The sequence below is a fragment of the Eutrema salsugineum genome, unplaced genomic scaffold (assembly GCF_000478725.1).
Source record: "Eutrema salsugineum unplaced genomic scaffold, Eutsalg1_0 scaffold_5, whole genome shotgun sequence".
NCBI lineage: Eukaryota > Viridiplantae > Streptophyta > Magnoliopsida > Brassicales > Brassicaceae > Eutrema > Eutrema salsugineum.
In genome coordinates this window covers 12,654,682-12,670,529 of record NW_006256612.1, presented here as the reverse complement: position 1 = coordinate 12,670,529, position 15,848 = coordinate 12,654,682, and the positions used below count along the sequence as shown (strand labels likewise).

Below are 15,848 nucleotides of genomic sequence, written 5' to 3'. Positions count from 1 at the left end.
TTTCCTCTTGTTGTTTTTATTGAGTCTATCAACTCTAGTCTCTCTTATCACCTTTTTATACAGGTCATCCAATATACATGACCCTCCCTATATATATATGTATATGTGTATGTGTATGTGTATGTGTATGTATTGTATATGTATGTGTATGTGTATGTGTATGTGTAAAGTAGATGTCCTATGATGGTCTTGCACTTGACCCTTCCCTTATCTAAGATTCTGTCTCTCGATGGATGTGTGTGTGAAGCTTAGATCGCCATCTTCATTTTTATTACTGATTTAGATCTCTCTGTTGGATATCTTTAGAATTTACGGTGGGTTTCACTCTCTATCAACCTTCTTAAATAATTCATGTTTCTGATTTTTTTCATTAGTTTGATTGCAACTCTAAAATACAACTCTATCTCTACTTATGCATCGTCATCATTTTGATTCTAATTATGTGTTGATAATCATGGCGTCTGTAAAAAAAAATACTGGGGTTTATATTTTGTTTGTTATTATAATAGCTCATAGAAATAATAATAGGTCAATTAATTTATTCTGAATTATTTTTAAGTTGGAACTTCATGATTTTTAAGATAGACTGAATGCCGTTTATTTGATGAAGCAGTACAGCGATTGATCTAAATTTAAATTTATGTAAAAGGTATGAGTCGATCCAGTAATTATTACTAAAAGTAGCACAAGTAGTAGTTTTTCTTCCAAACATAGCATACTATATAAGATCAATAGTCTAAAAGTAGTTCAAATTATTGTGTGGAAATACTTGTTTATACCCTAAATGAATTACAAATAAGGTTAAACATTATGTTTATGTTTCACTTTTTCCAATTTAGGGTTTAGGTTTTTTTATTAGAAATTTTTTTTGAATTATTTTAATATTGATATTTGTGCTATTATTGGAACTTTAAATTGACGATGCTATGTTTGGAACAAAAATTTAAAGTGTGTTATTTTAGAAAAATATTCAAAAAAGTTATTAATCCCTACAATGTATGTTATATGTGGCCATGGGAGCGTTAAATTAGCATTATTGTAGTAACATAGCACGATTCGAATATCCTTTGACATTGCTGTGCGTTAGACCAGAATATTGGGTTATTGTTTATAGCTTGCTTTACCATCATCATTCGCGTATAAGTTGTGTTGACGTGTTCAGTCTGGTTTGTGTGTGTGTGTTTTTTTTTCGGATTTTTGATGTGCGCTTTTGTTTTCGATTGAACTCAGCAATAGTCCATTAATACAATATAAGACATCCGGAGAGACTTTTTTTTTTCCGGAGACTGTTGTTAATTATACGTTTCCACAAACAGCATCTCAATTACCCCGCGTAACATGTTTCACAAACAAAATGTTGATAGTTTCTATTTAAGCGAACAATGTTTTTTTTTATAAAAAACTTTAACAAGAAAATGAGATAAATAAAATATGTCACGTAAGTATAATTATACGAAAGTTATATCAAATTAATATTGAATTGTTTGTGGCGTAATGTTTTAACTATGCAAAATTTGCTTTAGCTTTTGAAACCTTTACCATAGTCTCAGCTTTATGGAAATGCTACGAGTATATATGATAATCTAATCAACTAGCTTATAAACATATATTACTATACGTCTATACATCACGTAATTCAACTCATTTCATCATGTATCCAATCCGCGATAATATAGAAGACGATATAAAGCCTATATCCATCTCAACTAGCTAACTATTACACTACAAATTAAACAAATGATGTCCACAACTATTTCACCGACCGAAACGTACAGACGAATTTCAGACTACATACTGTTTCATATACAGTATCTTGGAAATCTAATTTTTATCTAAATTAATTACGTATGAGGTTCTCCTAATGGAAACTGAGAATAATACCCATAATGAAAAATGAAGTGGACCTAATTTTGATTAGAGCTTAGCTACTTTGGTAAAAGAAATTATTCTTGATGAAGCAATGGTTGGCTTATGGAATGTCAAAACTTTAACATTAAAATATTATGATATTCGGGGCATGTAATCCGCATAATATCGCGGGTACGGATCATATCCCACTCGCATGCATTTGACCTTTGGTTTTCTGTAAAAAAAAAAAAGGTACTTATTAGCATACTGCGCAAGAAACCAAGAATTCACCTAATACATATGTTAATATGTATAAGCAATATACACGTGGGCCAAATATGATAGAAAAAAAATGTCGTAGTTAAAAGTTAACCAATACCATATCATATATGGATTCAAACCCTAAGCGTCTGGCTTTCGAGCATTTTAACCCACGGGAGACATTCTGAAATGTCAAACATATATCATGGTTTAATTAATTTGTGTAATGAATTAACTATTAACAAATGTTCGAAAGTTTCCATCTGTACTTGAAAAAAATAGCAAACACGAGAAAAAGGCGGAATTTCCAAACACCACATACGGATTTGTTACCAAAAAAAATAATTGTATAGAGAGGCTTAAGTTTTTACAGAGAAATATTTACGTTGGAACTTATATAGAATATACGTACTTTATTAAAGAAAACTAGAATGCGTGTCTATTTTAAAACAAGATAATAATTTTTAGAATACGTCATTTAAAATGGAATATGCGATTATGAAATCGTTCTACATACTTCGAAACTAGGTTGACTTTAGATCTTATAATCGCACTGTCTGATTATGTATAAATTATAATCTAGATTGGATTTTTAATATGATATACAGTGATGTGATTTACATAGTTTAAACGGTCCATGCACAACCAATTGAAAAGATAATTGCCATTACAATTTACAAAGCTAGTTTTCTCAAACTATTTGTGATATCATTTCAACTAAAGGATTTTAATTGCAAAGTTGTTAACGGTCTTCTAATCGTTGCTAGCTAATTGTATGTTTCAATCAATAGAGAACTTGCTTACGCTATCTTTTTATAGCCCATTTGTAATTTTATATTATATTAAAAATAAAGTGCTGGTGTACCTATCGTCTATCGATCTTTTCCAAGTCAACACCTATATACTTAATACAATTATACCGTCTGCCTTGAATTATATCTTGTACCAAAGTTAAATTAGAGCAGAAATGAACGTAAAGATAGTAGAAAACAAATGATTTGACCAAAAAAAAAAAAAGATAGTAGAAAACAAATGTGACTTTGGCCCAATAGTAATTTTGAAGACGAAGACCAAAAAAGTCGTATATTAGCCCTATGGGTCCTTTCGTCTTTGGCCCAATAATAACTCTGAAGACAGATACAATCCATTAAAAAGATTTTCAGTTAAATAATTGAACTAATAACAAGATAGTAGAAAAGGTGTTTGATGGTTTTCGGGAGTAATACATATATGGATTGTAACGGCCCCGATTGAAGACCTCCACTGGCTGTGGCCTCTACGTTGGTGTTCAGAGTGTTACATGGACCTAGTTATATTACCATGAATTTTCCATAGATAAAAGAGCGCAAAAAATCTAGTTAAGTTAACTATTTTTTTCATGGATAGAACGAATAACTACCAAAATGCAAGTAAAGAACATTTTTTTACATTTTCGAAAAGACCACATAGTTGTTCCTTTATCAGGTTTATAAAGAAGCTCTGTCAAGGATTGTCATGCATTTGGGATTACTAACAAAATAAATCACAAGTACAGAAAAAACTCAGCCGTATTAGGTACACCTAGCCACTAATTACAATCTCAAATTTATGGACGTCGTTTCCACAACTATATTTATTTAAGAAACTTTTAGATGTTGCACTAAATATCACTGAACATCAATTGCCTAACCCGTTAACATCCAAAACATCTTACTCCAGTCAGTTTTTTCCAATGTATGTATATCCTTCCAAAATCTCATGGTCAAGTCTCTTATCGATAATTAAATTAATTTATCGTTAATGAATAAAGGTTTTCTTACCATACATCTTTGTATATAGTTCTTATACTTGACCATTAGATCAATTGACATCAAACGATAATATATAGCCACACCGACCGAATAAGAAAAGACTTTACACAAAACACGTCCAAATTTTTTTAAAAAACTATTGGATACTTTAACTGAAAACAATACACCCTAAACCCTCAAAAAGTGGCCAATGGAAATCCCCAAAAACGCATATAAAAAATCTTATATGATTATATTACTTATTCGACTTGTATTTTCTCACCTTATGTGCTTCATTCTTCTCTCGAAGACTTGGTGTTGAAAGAGCGACCAGTGCTCTTTCTCTCTCTCTCTCTCAAAAAACACGATACTTCTTCGATTTCCTTTGTTTTCATTGCCCACTTGAGAATCTCACAGTGCCACAAACTCCAACATTGCAAAGTTGAGACATCTCAGAAACTACAACTCAGGTTATCAAATCTATCTCCTTCTTTCTTCTTATGCCGTGTTTGGCAATTCACGTTTCGCGTTCCCATGTCTTTGCTCTCTCCTCTTTTCTGGGTTTTCTTGTGCCGCAACGCTACGGGTTCATGCCTAGAAATCAAAGAAGCAAACAATCGGGGATTAGATAGATGCGGAATCCTCCCTTTTTATACATCAAAGTACCCCACTTGTCTATCATTCGTGTTTCCACGTTTTTGTTCTCTGCGTAAAGATTTCGACTTGTGCTGCTTTTCTTGCATACATACCTTTGGGGTATGTTCGTCTCGTGGGTTAATCCCTAACGAGATCAGTGAGAATTTACATGGCTATTCTACAAGTTGTTGATGTTCGGGATCGGTACTTTGTGGTTTTGCTTTGATCAGGTCTGATTATATGTGTGGTTAGCGAGATTCTGAATCTGGGTCTGCGTTTCAATGGAATCGGGCTCTCAAAACACTAGCTTTGATCTTTTCATCCTCTTCGTGTTTCTCTAACTTTTGGATTAGTTTATTCTGGGTTTTGCTAGAATTCCCGTGTCTGTGTTTGTTTCAATCAAAAGTATTTGGTATCTCTTAATTTCTTTTACGATCTGAAGTACTTGAACCTTCAGTTTGATTCTGTGATCTAAAATGTTTCAGCTTTGTACTTTACCCCATTGAGTTGTTCTGGACAATGTATGTATCCTTGAGGTTTGTTTTTACTTTTCATTCTTTAGTTGTTTTGGGCAATGAGTTTCAGATCTTTATGTATCTGTATTTCAACTGTTCAATCTGATTCGCCAGGAAACTTCGATTGATTTCTCTTTGCTGTTTGAATCATACGTTTTCGGTTTGTATGTTCTTGAGGTTTGTATAACAGTGAAACAAACTCTTTCCTATATGTTAATTATTAAGATTTAATATTGAAAATGTAGTTTTTTTGTGGATTTATGCAGACAAGTTGGTCCAGGTTTCTCTACGGTTTTGAGAATGGTTCTTCTGATGGATGAGGAAAACAATCTTGTGGAAGAAACAGCTGTTACAGAAGATTCCTCTGATGTTGAATTTGCCTGTGGAGATCCACAAGTTGAGCCTCGTGTTGGAGCCGAGTTTCAGGTCGATATTCCTCCTGTGATGTCTGCATCCAAACGTGCAGTGTTTCTTTCGACTCCTCAAGCTTTGGATGATTCCTTATATTCCTTTCTCGTCGGACTACCTGTCCCAGTAATGTGGATAGACACACATCAGAAAGGACAAGGAAATGGAGATGATAATGTTGACATGAACCAATCTTTGAGATCATTAAAAGCGAAAAGAAGTCGTTGCTCTGCCAAGATGAGAGGCGAGAGTGACAAGAATTCCCAATCCAAGAAGCAAAGATTGGATCTTGAGGCTGTGCCTGAGATATCATCCAGTTCTTGGGAAGATTCTGAGGTTGCTAGCTTTGTTCTTGCTCTGTATACATTCGGGAAGAACTTTACTCTAGTGAAGAAATTCATGGAGAACAAAGGAACAAGAGAGATAATGTTGTTTTACTATGGGAAGTTCTACAAGTCCGCTAAATACCACAGTTGGTCTGATTCCCGCAAGAAGCGGAACCGGAAATGTGTAAATGGAAGAAAGCTCTATTCAGGTTGGAGGCAACAGCAGTTGTTATCCCGTTTGATTCCTTCTATTACCGATGAATCTCAGAAGCAGATGCTCGTAAATGTGAGTCTCTTTGACATCCTAGTGCTGAATTCTTAAATGCTGCTATATATTCGTTATGGTCATTGATCTTAATAATCGCAGGTCTCAAAGTCATTTGCTGAAGAGAATATCACTCTGGAGAAATACGTAAGCGCAGTGAAGGATCTTGTGGGTCTGAGGCCTCTGGTAGACGCTGTGGCTATTGGTAAAGAAAAAGAAGATCTCACGGTTCTTACAGCAGGAACAGTGAAGACCAAACCATGGTTCACGGTTTCTCCAAAACCTTCTTCGGTCCCGGGCTTAGGAGCTTACACTTCACTCACATCTGCTGACATAATAAATCAGTTAACCGGCAGTTCGCGTCTAAGCAAAGCCCGGTGCAATGATATCTTCTGGGAAGCTGTATGGCCGCGTTTGCTAGCCAGAGGGTGGCATTCAGAGCAGCCCAAGGAGAGAGGCTATTTCACATGTAAGGATAACATTGTTTTCATTGTCCCTGGCGTGAAACGGTTTTCAAGAGGGGAACTTGTCAAAGGCGATCATTACTTTGATTCTGTCAGTGACATTCTAACGAAGGTTGCTTCGGAGCCTGATCTTCTTGAGTTTGAAATAGGAGGAGAGATTAGAGAAGCGGCCGCCAATGAATTCGTTGTTGCAGAGAACTCTTCTGACCAATCAGATGAAGATTCTTCCCCGTCTGGTAGTCAAAGACATCGTTACCTCAGGTCTCCATGTTCTAACCGTGGAACTCAGGGAATGAAATTCACTGTTGTGGACACTAGTTTGGCTGCAGGAGGAAAGTTGTGTGATTTACGGAAGCTGAATGCAGAATCTCTAGTTTCTGAGCCAAAGAATCCTCTAGGAGGAAAAGTTTCTTCTATGCTGGAAAATTCCCAGGTCATTCAGAGCGTGGAAAAGTCCCAAGTGATGCCTATGGATGCCAAGAACCAAGTGGATAACCCAATGCGATTCACGATTATTGATACGAGTCTAGACCACCGTGAAAAATTATCTGGGTTTAGGAGATGGAGACATTTACCAGGTGATGACACAAAAAGTGGTTATGTAGGGGCTGATTCTGGTATAAAGGAGGGGGATGAGACTTTGGAGAAGGTTAAAGATTTTTCAAAGAGGTTGAGTAAGAATAAGTCTAACCGACAAGAAGAAGCTAACTATCATTCAGTAAATTCTGCCCCACAGTTAAAACGCAGACGGCTCAGTGCTTGCATTAGAAGGGAAAAAAGCCTTTCAAGAGAAAGTCCAGTGTTCGAACACTTACCGGGTGATGACACAAAAAGGACGGTATCTCCTGAATCAGACCAGGTAAGTTTATGTGCGGTCCAACATCTAAATAATACTCGTGAAGAGATGAATGAGGACAAAGTGAGAGATGAAACCGTGTTATCCGTTGATTATATGAACTTAAAGTCTGATCAATCAAAACAGACTGGAACTGGACCGTCCTCTTCGCTTGTTGAGATTCAAGAAATGTCAGAGATCGAACCAAATGGGTTAGCTTCCATCTCCGGTGTAGACAAAAACTGTTCACCAGAGGAGATAAGAACAGCTCCTGAACTCATTTCATCAGAAAAAGAACCAAACGGGCTCTGTTCAGTGTCAGACTCAGGCAAAAAACGCGCGTCCAATGATCTGGAACAAGAGCAAGCCGTTGAGCCGCCTTCCATCTCAGGCTCAAAAATTAACAGTTCTCCTTCCAATGATCTGGCAACTAGTCAAGAACTTGGTTCATCAGAACAACAACAGCACGGCCAACAGACTAATACAGATGGTCCTAGGAGACAGAGCACAAGAAAGCGACCATTGACCACCCGGGCTCTGGAAGCTCTTGAGTCTGGATTTCTTACAACCAAGAGAATGATGAGCACGATTAAACCGAGAAGAAGTGAAAGCTCTAGGAAGAAAAAGCGCTCAGCTGAAGCGTGTAACAGAGCACAACTTTTGTCAGACAATGGGAGTGAAGATTTGGAGCAAAGAAGAGAAGATGGAAGCATTTTTGTAAAGAAAGCAACAGCAAGTAAGCCCTTGGATCAAATAGAGGATTCAAAACCTACCTTTCTTCTTAATGCAATAACAAGTGAGAGTAAGGCTCTGGATCGTAGACAGGATTCAAAGCCGGTGATAACTGAACATCCTAAACTTCCACCGATTGTTTTGAAGCTTTCACTTAAGCGTAGCAGAGGAGCTTCAGAGACTTAGGTCTTAAAAGTTTGGGTGTTGGCTGTGAAAGATGGCCTTTCTAAAGAATAAATGTGTACAGAAGTAGAAATTTTAAACAAAAGGGTTTTATTTCATACCCTTCTTCTTTGTTTTTCATTTTTTGTTGGGTCAAATGTGACAACGCTACACACAACATTTCCAAGGCTGTTTTCTTCTATACAACTTTTATTCTTATTTTTTTGTTCTCTTCCTTCCCTGAAAGCTAAAGTCTGCTATTTGAGTTATCTTTCTTCAAATGAGAAAATCCCTTCATCTCATTGAATACATGTTGATATTGCCCAATTTCATGTTGATATTGCCCAATTTACGTGTCTAAATAATTGGACGTGTACCTGATGGATTTACAAACGTACCTGATGGATTTACAAACGTATGATTTATCCACTTCTAGTTAGATTATCATGCGAGAAGAGTTTCAGATCTGGTCACATTCACAAAAACTGTTTCACTTTAGAAAGAAATATTCATACATTTGTAAATCCATCAGATATATGATACTAGTATTAGAGATATAGTTATGAGTGGCTCCACAAAATTTCAACTCAATAATTATAAAGATTATAAAATACCTAAAAACAGTGAAACAAATAACTACAAGGGAATAAAAATAAAAACCAAAAATTTTGTTTTTGACTATACTATTCTTATTATTTATTTCCTTGTGGAGTAAGTAATGTTCCTATAATTCGTGGGAGTTATTTGAAGTGACTTTTTATATGGTCCATATTAAGAAAGAGAATTGAAGTGGAATGATGATGCTCATGCATACAATTAAATGATCAATAAAGCATATACACAGATACATACAAATCCTGAATAGTAGTTTAAGCTAAAGTCACAACAATGTTAATACTACTGTACAAATCTCGACTGATCACGTGCAGGTGATTTGCTGCGGCCGCTTGATTGCTTTATCCAAGTTGTTGGAGACTGCTTTGGTTAAGTTAGGGTCCTCAAAACCAAGCTCTGCTCCAAATCTTTTGCAGTCATAACAATGGAACCAAATTTCAGAAAAAAAAAAGCATACTTATCGTCAGTCCAAATTCACTTCACACTCCTTAGATTAGTTTTGGGCCTTTGGCATAAAATTCTTTCGACTTACTTTGGATCCGAGACCAGTTTCTGAACCTCTTTGATGGCTGAGCTCGCTGCGTATAACGATATCTTTCCTATCTGTTATAAAAAAAAACGCAAACCAATTTCAAGGATTTTAGAACTGATGGCACTGAGATTTTTTCCAAACGAGAGACGGAATCATAGGTTTTGTTACCTCTAGAATCTGAAGTTTTGCTTCATGGTCGTTCGGTAAACACCGGATTTCTTCAGCTAGTCTTGCCGACTCTCCAACGCTTTCAGGGCACAAGAAGTCGAGCACCACCTGAACATTCGACTGAGAATTGTATACATGTGAGCAAAATTTAGTTTCTTGGTAAGCGCAATGGAAGAGAAACTCATTTGATTCCTTTTGTTGCATAAAAATATATGACCTGAAGATTTCTGACTTGAAATGGACATCCAGCCGGAATGAAGATGGCCTCACCACGACGTTGCTCAAACGTCCATGGCTCAACTCCTGAAACAATAGAAGGGTCATCACTCCATGCAATAAGCGTTTGGAAATAGAAACAGAATGTTTGGTTTTCCTACCAAACTCGTCTTTTAGTTGTCTCTTGTGGTCTTCATTTAAGAACAATCCTTCATACAACGGACGTGACACCTGAAACCCGCGTAAACACACTAGGAAAGTCAAATATTTGAGATAGAAAAAGACGACTTTCACACTTCATTTATTGATCTAGCAGATAAGACTCACAAAATCAGCTTGAAAACTATCGGGCTTCTGGAATGTTCTCTGCAAATACTCGGCCAGCTTTGGAACGTCTTGGCGTCGAAACACATCCCACTGGGATCCTCCTGCACATAAAGACATACAAGAGGATTCCATGTTGTGAACTTGATCCGTTATGTTCTCTGGATTGACACTCAACATCATCTCAGATTCATTCTTCTCCGTATTGACTCTACCAAGTGATAGATCATCTAACTCTGCGTCCTTTTGTTTTTCCTCAGGGCTAACAAGTGACTCATTTTCCCCCATCTCCTCATCGGGCTCTCCTGGACCAGGCTTCGTCTCTCTCACACTTTCTAATTTATTTCCTTCAGATGTGTGCACTAAGAGATATACCTGATTAAAACTCAAATTACTAAGAGAGAACCACTTGATTGACCAAAATAAGACAAATGTGAGTTCATATAAATCCAAGAGCTGAGTAATGTACCATGTCTCGCATGCTGTAGTGAATACTGGTGAATGAATCGCCAGCACCAGTTTCTTTGTATGTCCCACAAGACACACAAATCTTTGGACCTGCATCGTTTTGAAGTGAGTAATGAGGCAACTTGGCTGCAACGTTCAGAAGGCCTAACCGGGGATGTATGTACTCAAGAAACGGAAATCTTCTGATAAACTCAGGTCTCTGGTAGAATATGAACTCCTCGGAAGCACTAGGGCTCGGCCAGTCCTTTAACTTCCACAATAGTGGAAGACCTGTCTCTTGGTTTCTTCCATCTCCATATGCTTTTGTAAACTCTCCAAGTCTTACATCAACCTGTGAAGCAAGTTATGAACACTAATGAATCTGTGACACCACCTGGAGCAATATGAAGAAATGAAGAACAAAAGCAATTTACCTCTGACCCATCCAAGCAATTTACGGCCTTCAAGAATGGATCATGTTCTTTCAGTTTCTCATCTGAGATCTCGTCTATATCCCTCCAAATAGTCTCAGGATCCCATCTAGATAAAGATAACTCATCAAGTATCCTTTTCACAATAACAAGCCGACCCTCTGCCCACTGTTTCTCAAAGTTAGCTACTCCATCAGATTTAACCGTTTCAAGTGACGGGCTGTACACAAAGTTGTCACCGCTCTCTTCTCTCTCAGCCAATTTGCAGAATCTGGAATCACACAATTCAGGGTTCTGAAGATCAGATACCTTGCAGCCGTTAACCATCTCCTCTGCGTTTTTCACAAGCTTTGCAACCCAATTCATCTTGAAAATGCGAGCGAGGTTCAAAGACTGGGAACCGCAGCCTCCATATTCCTTAGAAGGACAGGGGATGCTCCCATCACCGTTGGCTTCCCACTCAGGAAACTTGTGTGAAAAGTTGAGTTTTAGTTTAGGAACTCCTGTTTTGTCTCCTATGTTTTGGTTAGTGCCACTAATCTCAACCGAAGACTCAGCGCGTAGATCTTGACAGCATCTCAGGCACAGGTCATATGAGCAGTTGGAACAATGACGGTAGTAGTCAACAACTGGTATCCGGCACACGTTGCTGTATGAGACCAAACTTCCTTAAGAACATGTATTTATAATACAATGTGTCCAAAAGACATAGAAGCAGTTTTAGATAGAAAATCTTAGTCAAGTAAGAGAGATATACCAGCACATCTGCTCATCGGCTTTCAATCTTGCCCTGAGAAGATCAATCTCAGCTCCTACAGTGCAAAACAAACTAAAGTTAACCGCAAAGAATGTTACTCGTATAAAATGATTCATCAGGCGTCACAGTAAATAAAAACTCGTCTCACCACGAAGCCTCTTTTCTAGTTCTACTTCTGTACATTGTTCAACATGGATCTGCTTTATCATTGGAAGGACAGCTGATAATAGACGATAAAGATACTGCAACTTGTCCAAAACAGGTATTTCCCGGATCCGCACCTGCAATTTTTTTCACAAAGAGTTATCTCATGGTCCTAAATTTATCCCCAAAATAGGTAGCAAGTAGCAATGGTTTGAATCTCTGGATATACAAGTTCCCACCTTTATTGTATTATCAGCACGCAGGCAGTGTTTGCAATCACACAAACCACGACACGCAGGACAATCTCTCTCGACCTCTTCAAGTGATATCTCAGAGTACCTTAAAGTGCACGAGACATCTTCAGTACTGTGAACTCTTTCTACCAGAGGTTTACAGGATTCTGATATACACGGAATAAAAAGAAAAAGAAGACTCACTGTGTCGATATACAAGTGTCGCAGAAGGATCTTTGACTGCATTTGAGGCAAGATATTATTCTCTCTGTATCTTTTCTCTGGCATTGATGACAAATTTGCCCCAAAGACTCTGCAGACACATCTGTGCTTGCTGCTGAATATTCCTATAACCCATAAAAACAGTTATCTCAGTCCTAATAAGCCAGAGAGACAAATATGAATGTAAAACTACAAATTAATGTACCATAGGACTCATGCTTTGCTGTGATATGTTTATAGCAGCAGTTGGTCGTGTCCTAAAGGATCTGTAGCTCTCTTCAAACATTTCAGCATCTCCAGCCAACTCATCGTTCAAATCCACAGCAACACGTGGAGAGAAACTCCTCATCATAGGTGTCTCGGGCGCGTATCGAATCAGGCTTTTATCATGTCTCTTCTCTCTAAAGCTATCATTTTTGGAAGCAGAGGCAGCACCGTTACTATATTGCTCAGTGCTGGTGATTGGTATCTCGAAATCATCGACTCTCCCTTCGGAATATGTATCTGTTTCACCTAATGATGATCTCCTTTTCACTTTCTTCTGGCTCGCTCGAAAAGCTGAATTAGCAGCCCGTTTCTTGGCCTGGATGTAGTGCTTCTCACACACGGTCTTATCAGGCATGGACATTGCAGTGCACCTCCACTGTTTACCATCAGATCTCTTGCACCGTAAATCGTCTGGAATCCCGAGAATACCCTCACCGTTGCCATTGCCGTTTCCATTGCCGGAGCCAGATCGAGTTTGATCATTAGCACTCATTCTAATCACAGAATCACAAATTTGCATCAATATTGACCTGCATTGTTTTGTAGGCCAAATCAGTAGACTTTCAAACTAAACTCAGACATTGAGCACTCACTAAAGGAAAAACATAATTGGTAGCTTTAAATTCTTGCTCAATTATAGCGAGAGGGTCAAGCTTATGACAATCCCAAAATCCAATTCCCTAGGCAAAATCCCCCAAATCAACGAACACATTCGATCAAACGAAGCTAAACTGAAACAATAATCTTAAGGAGTTTGGAGAAGAGACAGAGAGAAAGAGAGTTGCAAAACCGAACTAATAATAATCGGAAGCACACATGATCAATCACTGAACAGAAATATCACCCCAAGAGCTCAACAAATACATGCTACAACATATCTGTATATCGATATGTGTATAGAATAAGAGTGCGTACAGATTCTAAGACAGAACGAAAGCTCGGTAGACGCTAATTGTCAAAAATCGAAGGAATAATTGAAATCTCGTTTGAAGAAGAGACTGTAAGATCGAAATTCGAAAGTCTCGACATGTATATAAGTGTATCCTTCTGTGTAAAGACACATTCATATATGCTTTTGCTTACAGTGAGAGAAGGAAGCCCCAAACCTGAAATTAGGGTTTTGCTCGAGAGAAATTGCAGAGGTCACAGATGGGAGAGAGACCAATCATGTTCAGGATACTTGTATCTCCGCTTTTTTTTCTTTTCTGTGTTTTTTTTTTCTTTTCTGTGTTTTTTTTTCTTTTTCTTTTGTCTTCAGTTTTCCTTTTCGCCACTGTAACCAAGAAGCGAACTCCCCATTCGGACAGAACAGAAGTTCACTTGTTTTTCTTCTTTTTTTTCTTTCTTTTTTCTTTTTCTTTTTCAATTATTCAAAGTGGGATCCCCAATATACAATCAGAAGATAAGTACAAATCCCAATTACAGTTACAAAAAAAAAGGAAAATATGGATGAAAAATCTACATATTACAACATTACGATAATTTTTGGGGGTAAACGATTAAAAATTATGTTACTTAGTTATTTGTAATCACAATAATACATGATAGACAGGTAGATGTATAATAATCGCTCTAACCCGAATCATTATACTTTCAATTTATTTTGCTGGTTAGAGTGATGGTGGTGAGTTTCTATTATTCCGTTGATTTACAATAAAGCCGGGTTTTGGTAAGAACTTTGTATATCGTATTTAATCTGTTGGTCTGATTTATGTTATTCTATGCAGTGTTGCATAATAGATGTAAAAAAAAGCCAGTGTTATGATTGGTTGACAACGTTTCCGGTTTCCATCAACTGACAGACCCGTTTGTGTTAGCATATTAAAATTTCATGTAAACGTGATTCGTCTTCGTTAAATAGTCATTATTTTTTTATTATTATTATAACGCAGGGAAATAAAATTCAAACATTGACATGTCTATTCTATCAAAACAGGAAGAGGCTTTTTATTAACTTCGAAGTGGTTACAGTTTACTAATCAATATTTTTTGTATCTAAATCTGGATAATTTTTTGTTAGTATTAACATATGAAGATTTCTGGTGTGAAATATAATCGTATTGATACATGTTTGCTGATTTTTGGTTCTTATTTAACTAATTTTCATTAACAAATGTGATTTTTTGTATAGATGAGCTTCTGAATGACCAACTAGTTGAGTGATCGTCTACTATAATCTGGATGTTTGTTTTATTGGGATCGACTATATTCTGGATGTTTAAAATGAGAATTGGGTTTTTGAACCTCTATTTATAAAAGATACTATTTGATTTTGTATATCAAGAACTTAGTGCGTTTTAGAAAAAAAAGAAGTTAAAGTTCTCATTTCTCAAATGATGTTATACATCGATATATTTTTGAGTATTGTTTTGAAAGCATTTCAGAAATGTAGTGTTACAACTCAACTACCAGTCTATACCATATATATGTTTCAAAGAAACTATGCATATGAAATTTAACAAATTTATACTTATACGTTCATGAAATATATGGAAACTCAGTTTTACTAAATTCTGTAATTTATGTAGGGATAAAAAAATTGCGAAATACATGGGATCCGAAATACAGTCTAAGCTGCAAGAATTACACAAGTATCTTGATTATAAGAACAAAAGAAAAAAAAAAAAAAAAAAAAAAGAACAAAAGAAAAGGTCTCAACATATTTATCTCTTAACATAAAAAGGGCTCCGACTAATGAGCACCGTGCATGTTCGATTTAATATGACATAAATGTGCGTGAACTAGGAGAAGAAAATTGCAAAGAATCTCGTGACTAAAGTTGCAAAGAATCTGGATAGTATTAGTGCGTCAAGTCCACGCGAGTTGCGGAGACGAAGCTACCGTTGAATTGAAAAGACGCTTCGATCAAGAAAATGAGAACCAATGAGGGAGGTTAAGCAAAAGGAACTTTTGGATTATTCCACGCGCATTGATCTTGGCTACTAGAGCAAATACCAAGGAAGATGCTTAAAAGATTCCTTCTTTCTCTTTTTTTTTTCTTTTCCATTTTATAAAGTTTCTAAACACGAGTAAAAAGGTTATTAGCAAATTAACCGGTAAACGCGCAAACTAACACATGTTGAACCAGCTCTAAACTTCTAAGAGTACCAGAAGACGGTTATTTTTTTTCCACTAATTGACCGGTAAATGCAAATTAATACAATTTCTGCATCTGTTTTTTTTTTAATTTATTTTTTACAAAACCAAAAATCTGCTTCCAAATTTCTATGTTTCAACGAAAATAAGTTTAGGCCAAAATTCAACATCCTAG

General features: G+C 36.6%; 2 protein-coding genes across 5 annotated transcripts; one reads left to right on the top strand and one right to left on the bottom strand.

The window, feature by feature from the left end:
• Positions 1-4,240: 4,240 nt before the first annotated feature.
• On the top strand, positions 4,241-8,414 carry LOC18993972. 2 transcript variants are annotated; one of them, XM_006417555.2, is made up of 3 exons: positions 4,241-4,348; positions 5,296-6,049; positions 6,131-8,414. In XM_006417555.2, the coding sequence occupies exons 2-3, from the start codon at positions 5,330-5,332 to the stop codon at positions 8,243-8,245; spliced, it is 2,835 nt and encodes a 944-aa protein (XP_006417618.1). In that variant the 5' UTR covers positions 4,241-4,348; positions 5,296-5,329; the 3' UTR covers positions 8,246-8,414. The 2 variants fall into 2 exon arrangements, with proteins under 2 accessions (XP_006417618.1, XP_024008983.1); XM_024153215.1 differs by having other exon boundaries at positions 4,293-4,540.
• A 603-nt stretch (positions 8,415-9,017) lies between these two features.
• Positions 9,018-13,870, bottom strand: LOC18993971 (lysine-specific demethylase JMJ25). 3 transcript variants are annotated; one of them, XM_006417554.2, is made up of 14 exons: positions 13,684-13,870; positions 12,516-13,107; positions 12,293-12,435; positions 12,095-12,194; positions 11,860-11,992; positions 11,712-11,766; positions 10,958-11,603; positions 10,546-10,875; positions 10,080-10,451; positions 9,914-9,983; positions 9,754-9,839; positions 9,537-9,656; positions 9,369-9,439; positions 9,018-9,243 (listed from the first exon to the last, which is right to left on the bottom strand). In XM_006417554.2, the coding sequence occupies exons 2-14, from the start codon at positions 13,095-13,097 to the stop codon at positions 9,141-9,143; spliced, it is 2,811 nt and encodes a 936-aa protein (XP_006417617.1). In that variant the 5' UTR covers positions 13,098-13,107; positions 13,684-13,870; the 3' UTR covers positions 9,018-9,140. The 3 variants fall into 3 exon arrangements, with proteins under 3 accessions (XP_006417617.1, XP_024008336.1, XP_024008337.1); XM_024152568.1 differs by having other exon boundaries at positions 13,661-13,869; XM_024152569.1 differs by having other exon boundaries at positions 12,516-13,071; positions 13,684-13,869.
• Positions 13,871-15,848: the final 1,978 nt, after the last annotated feature.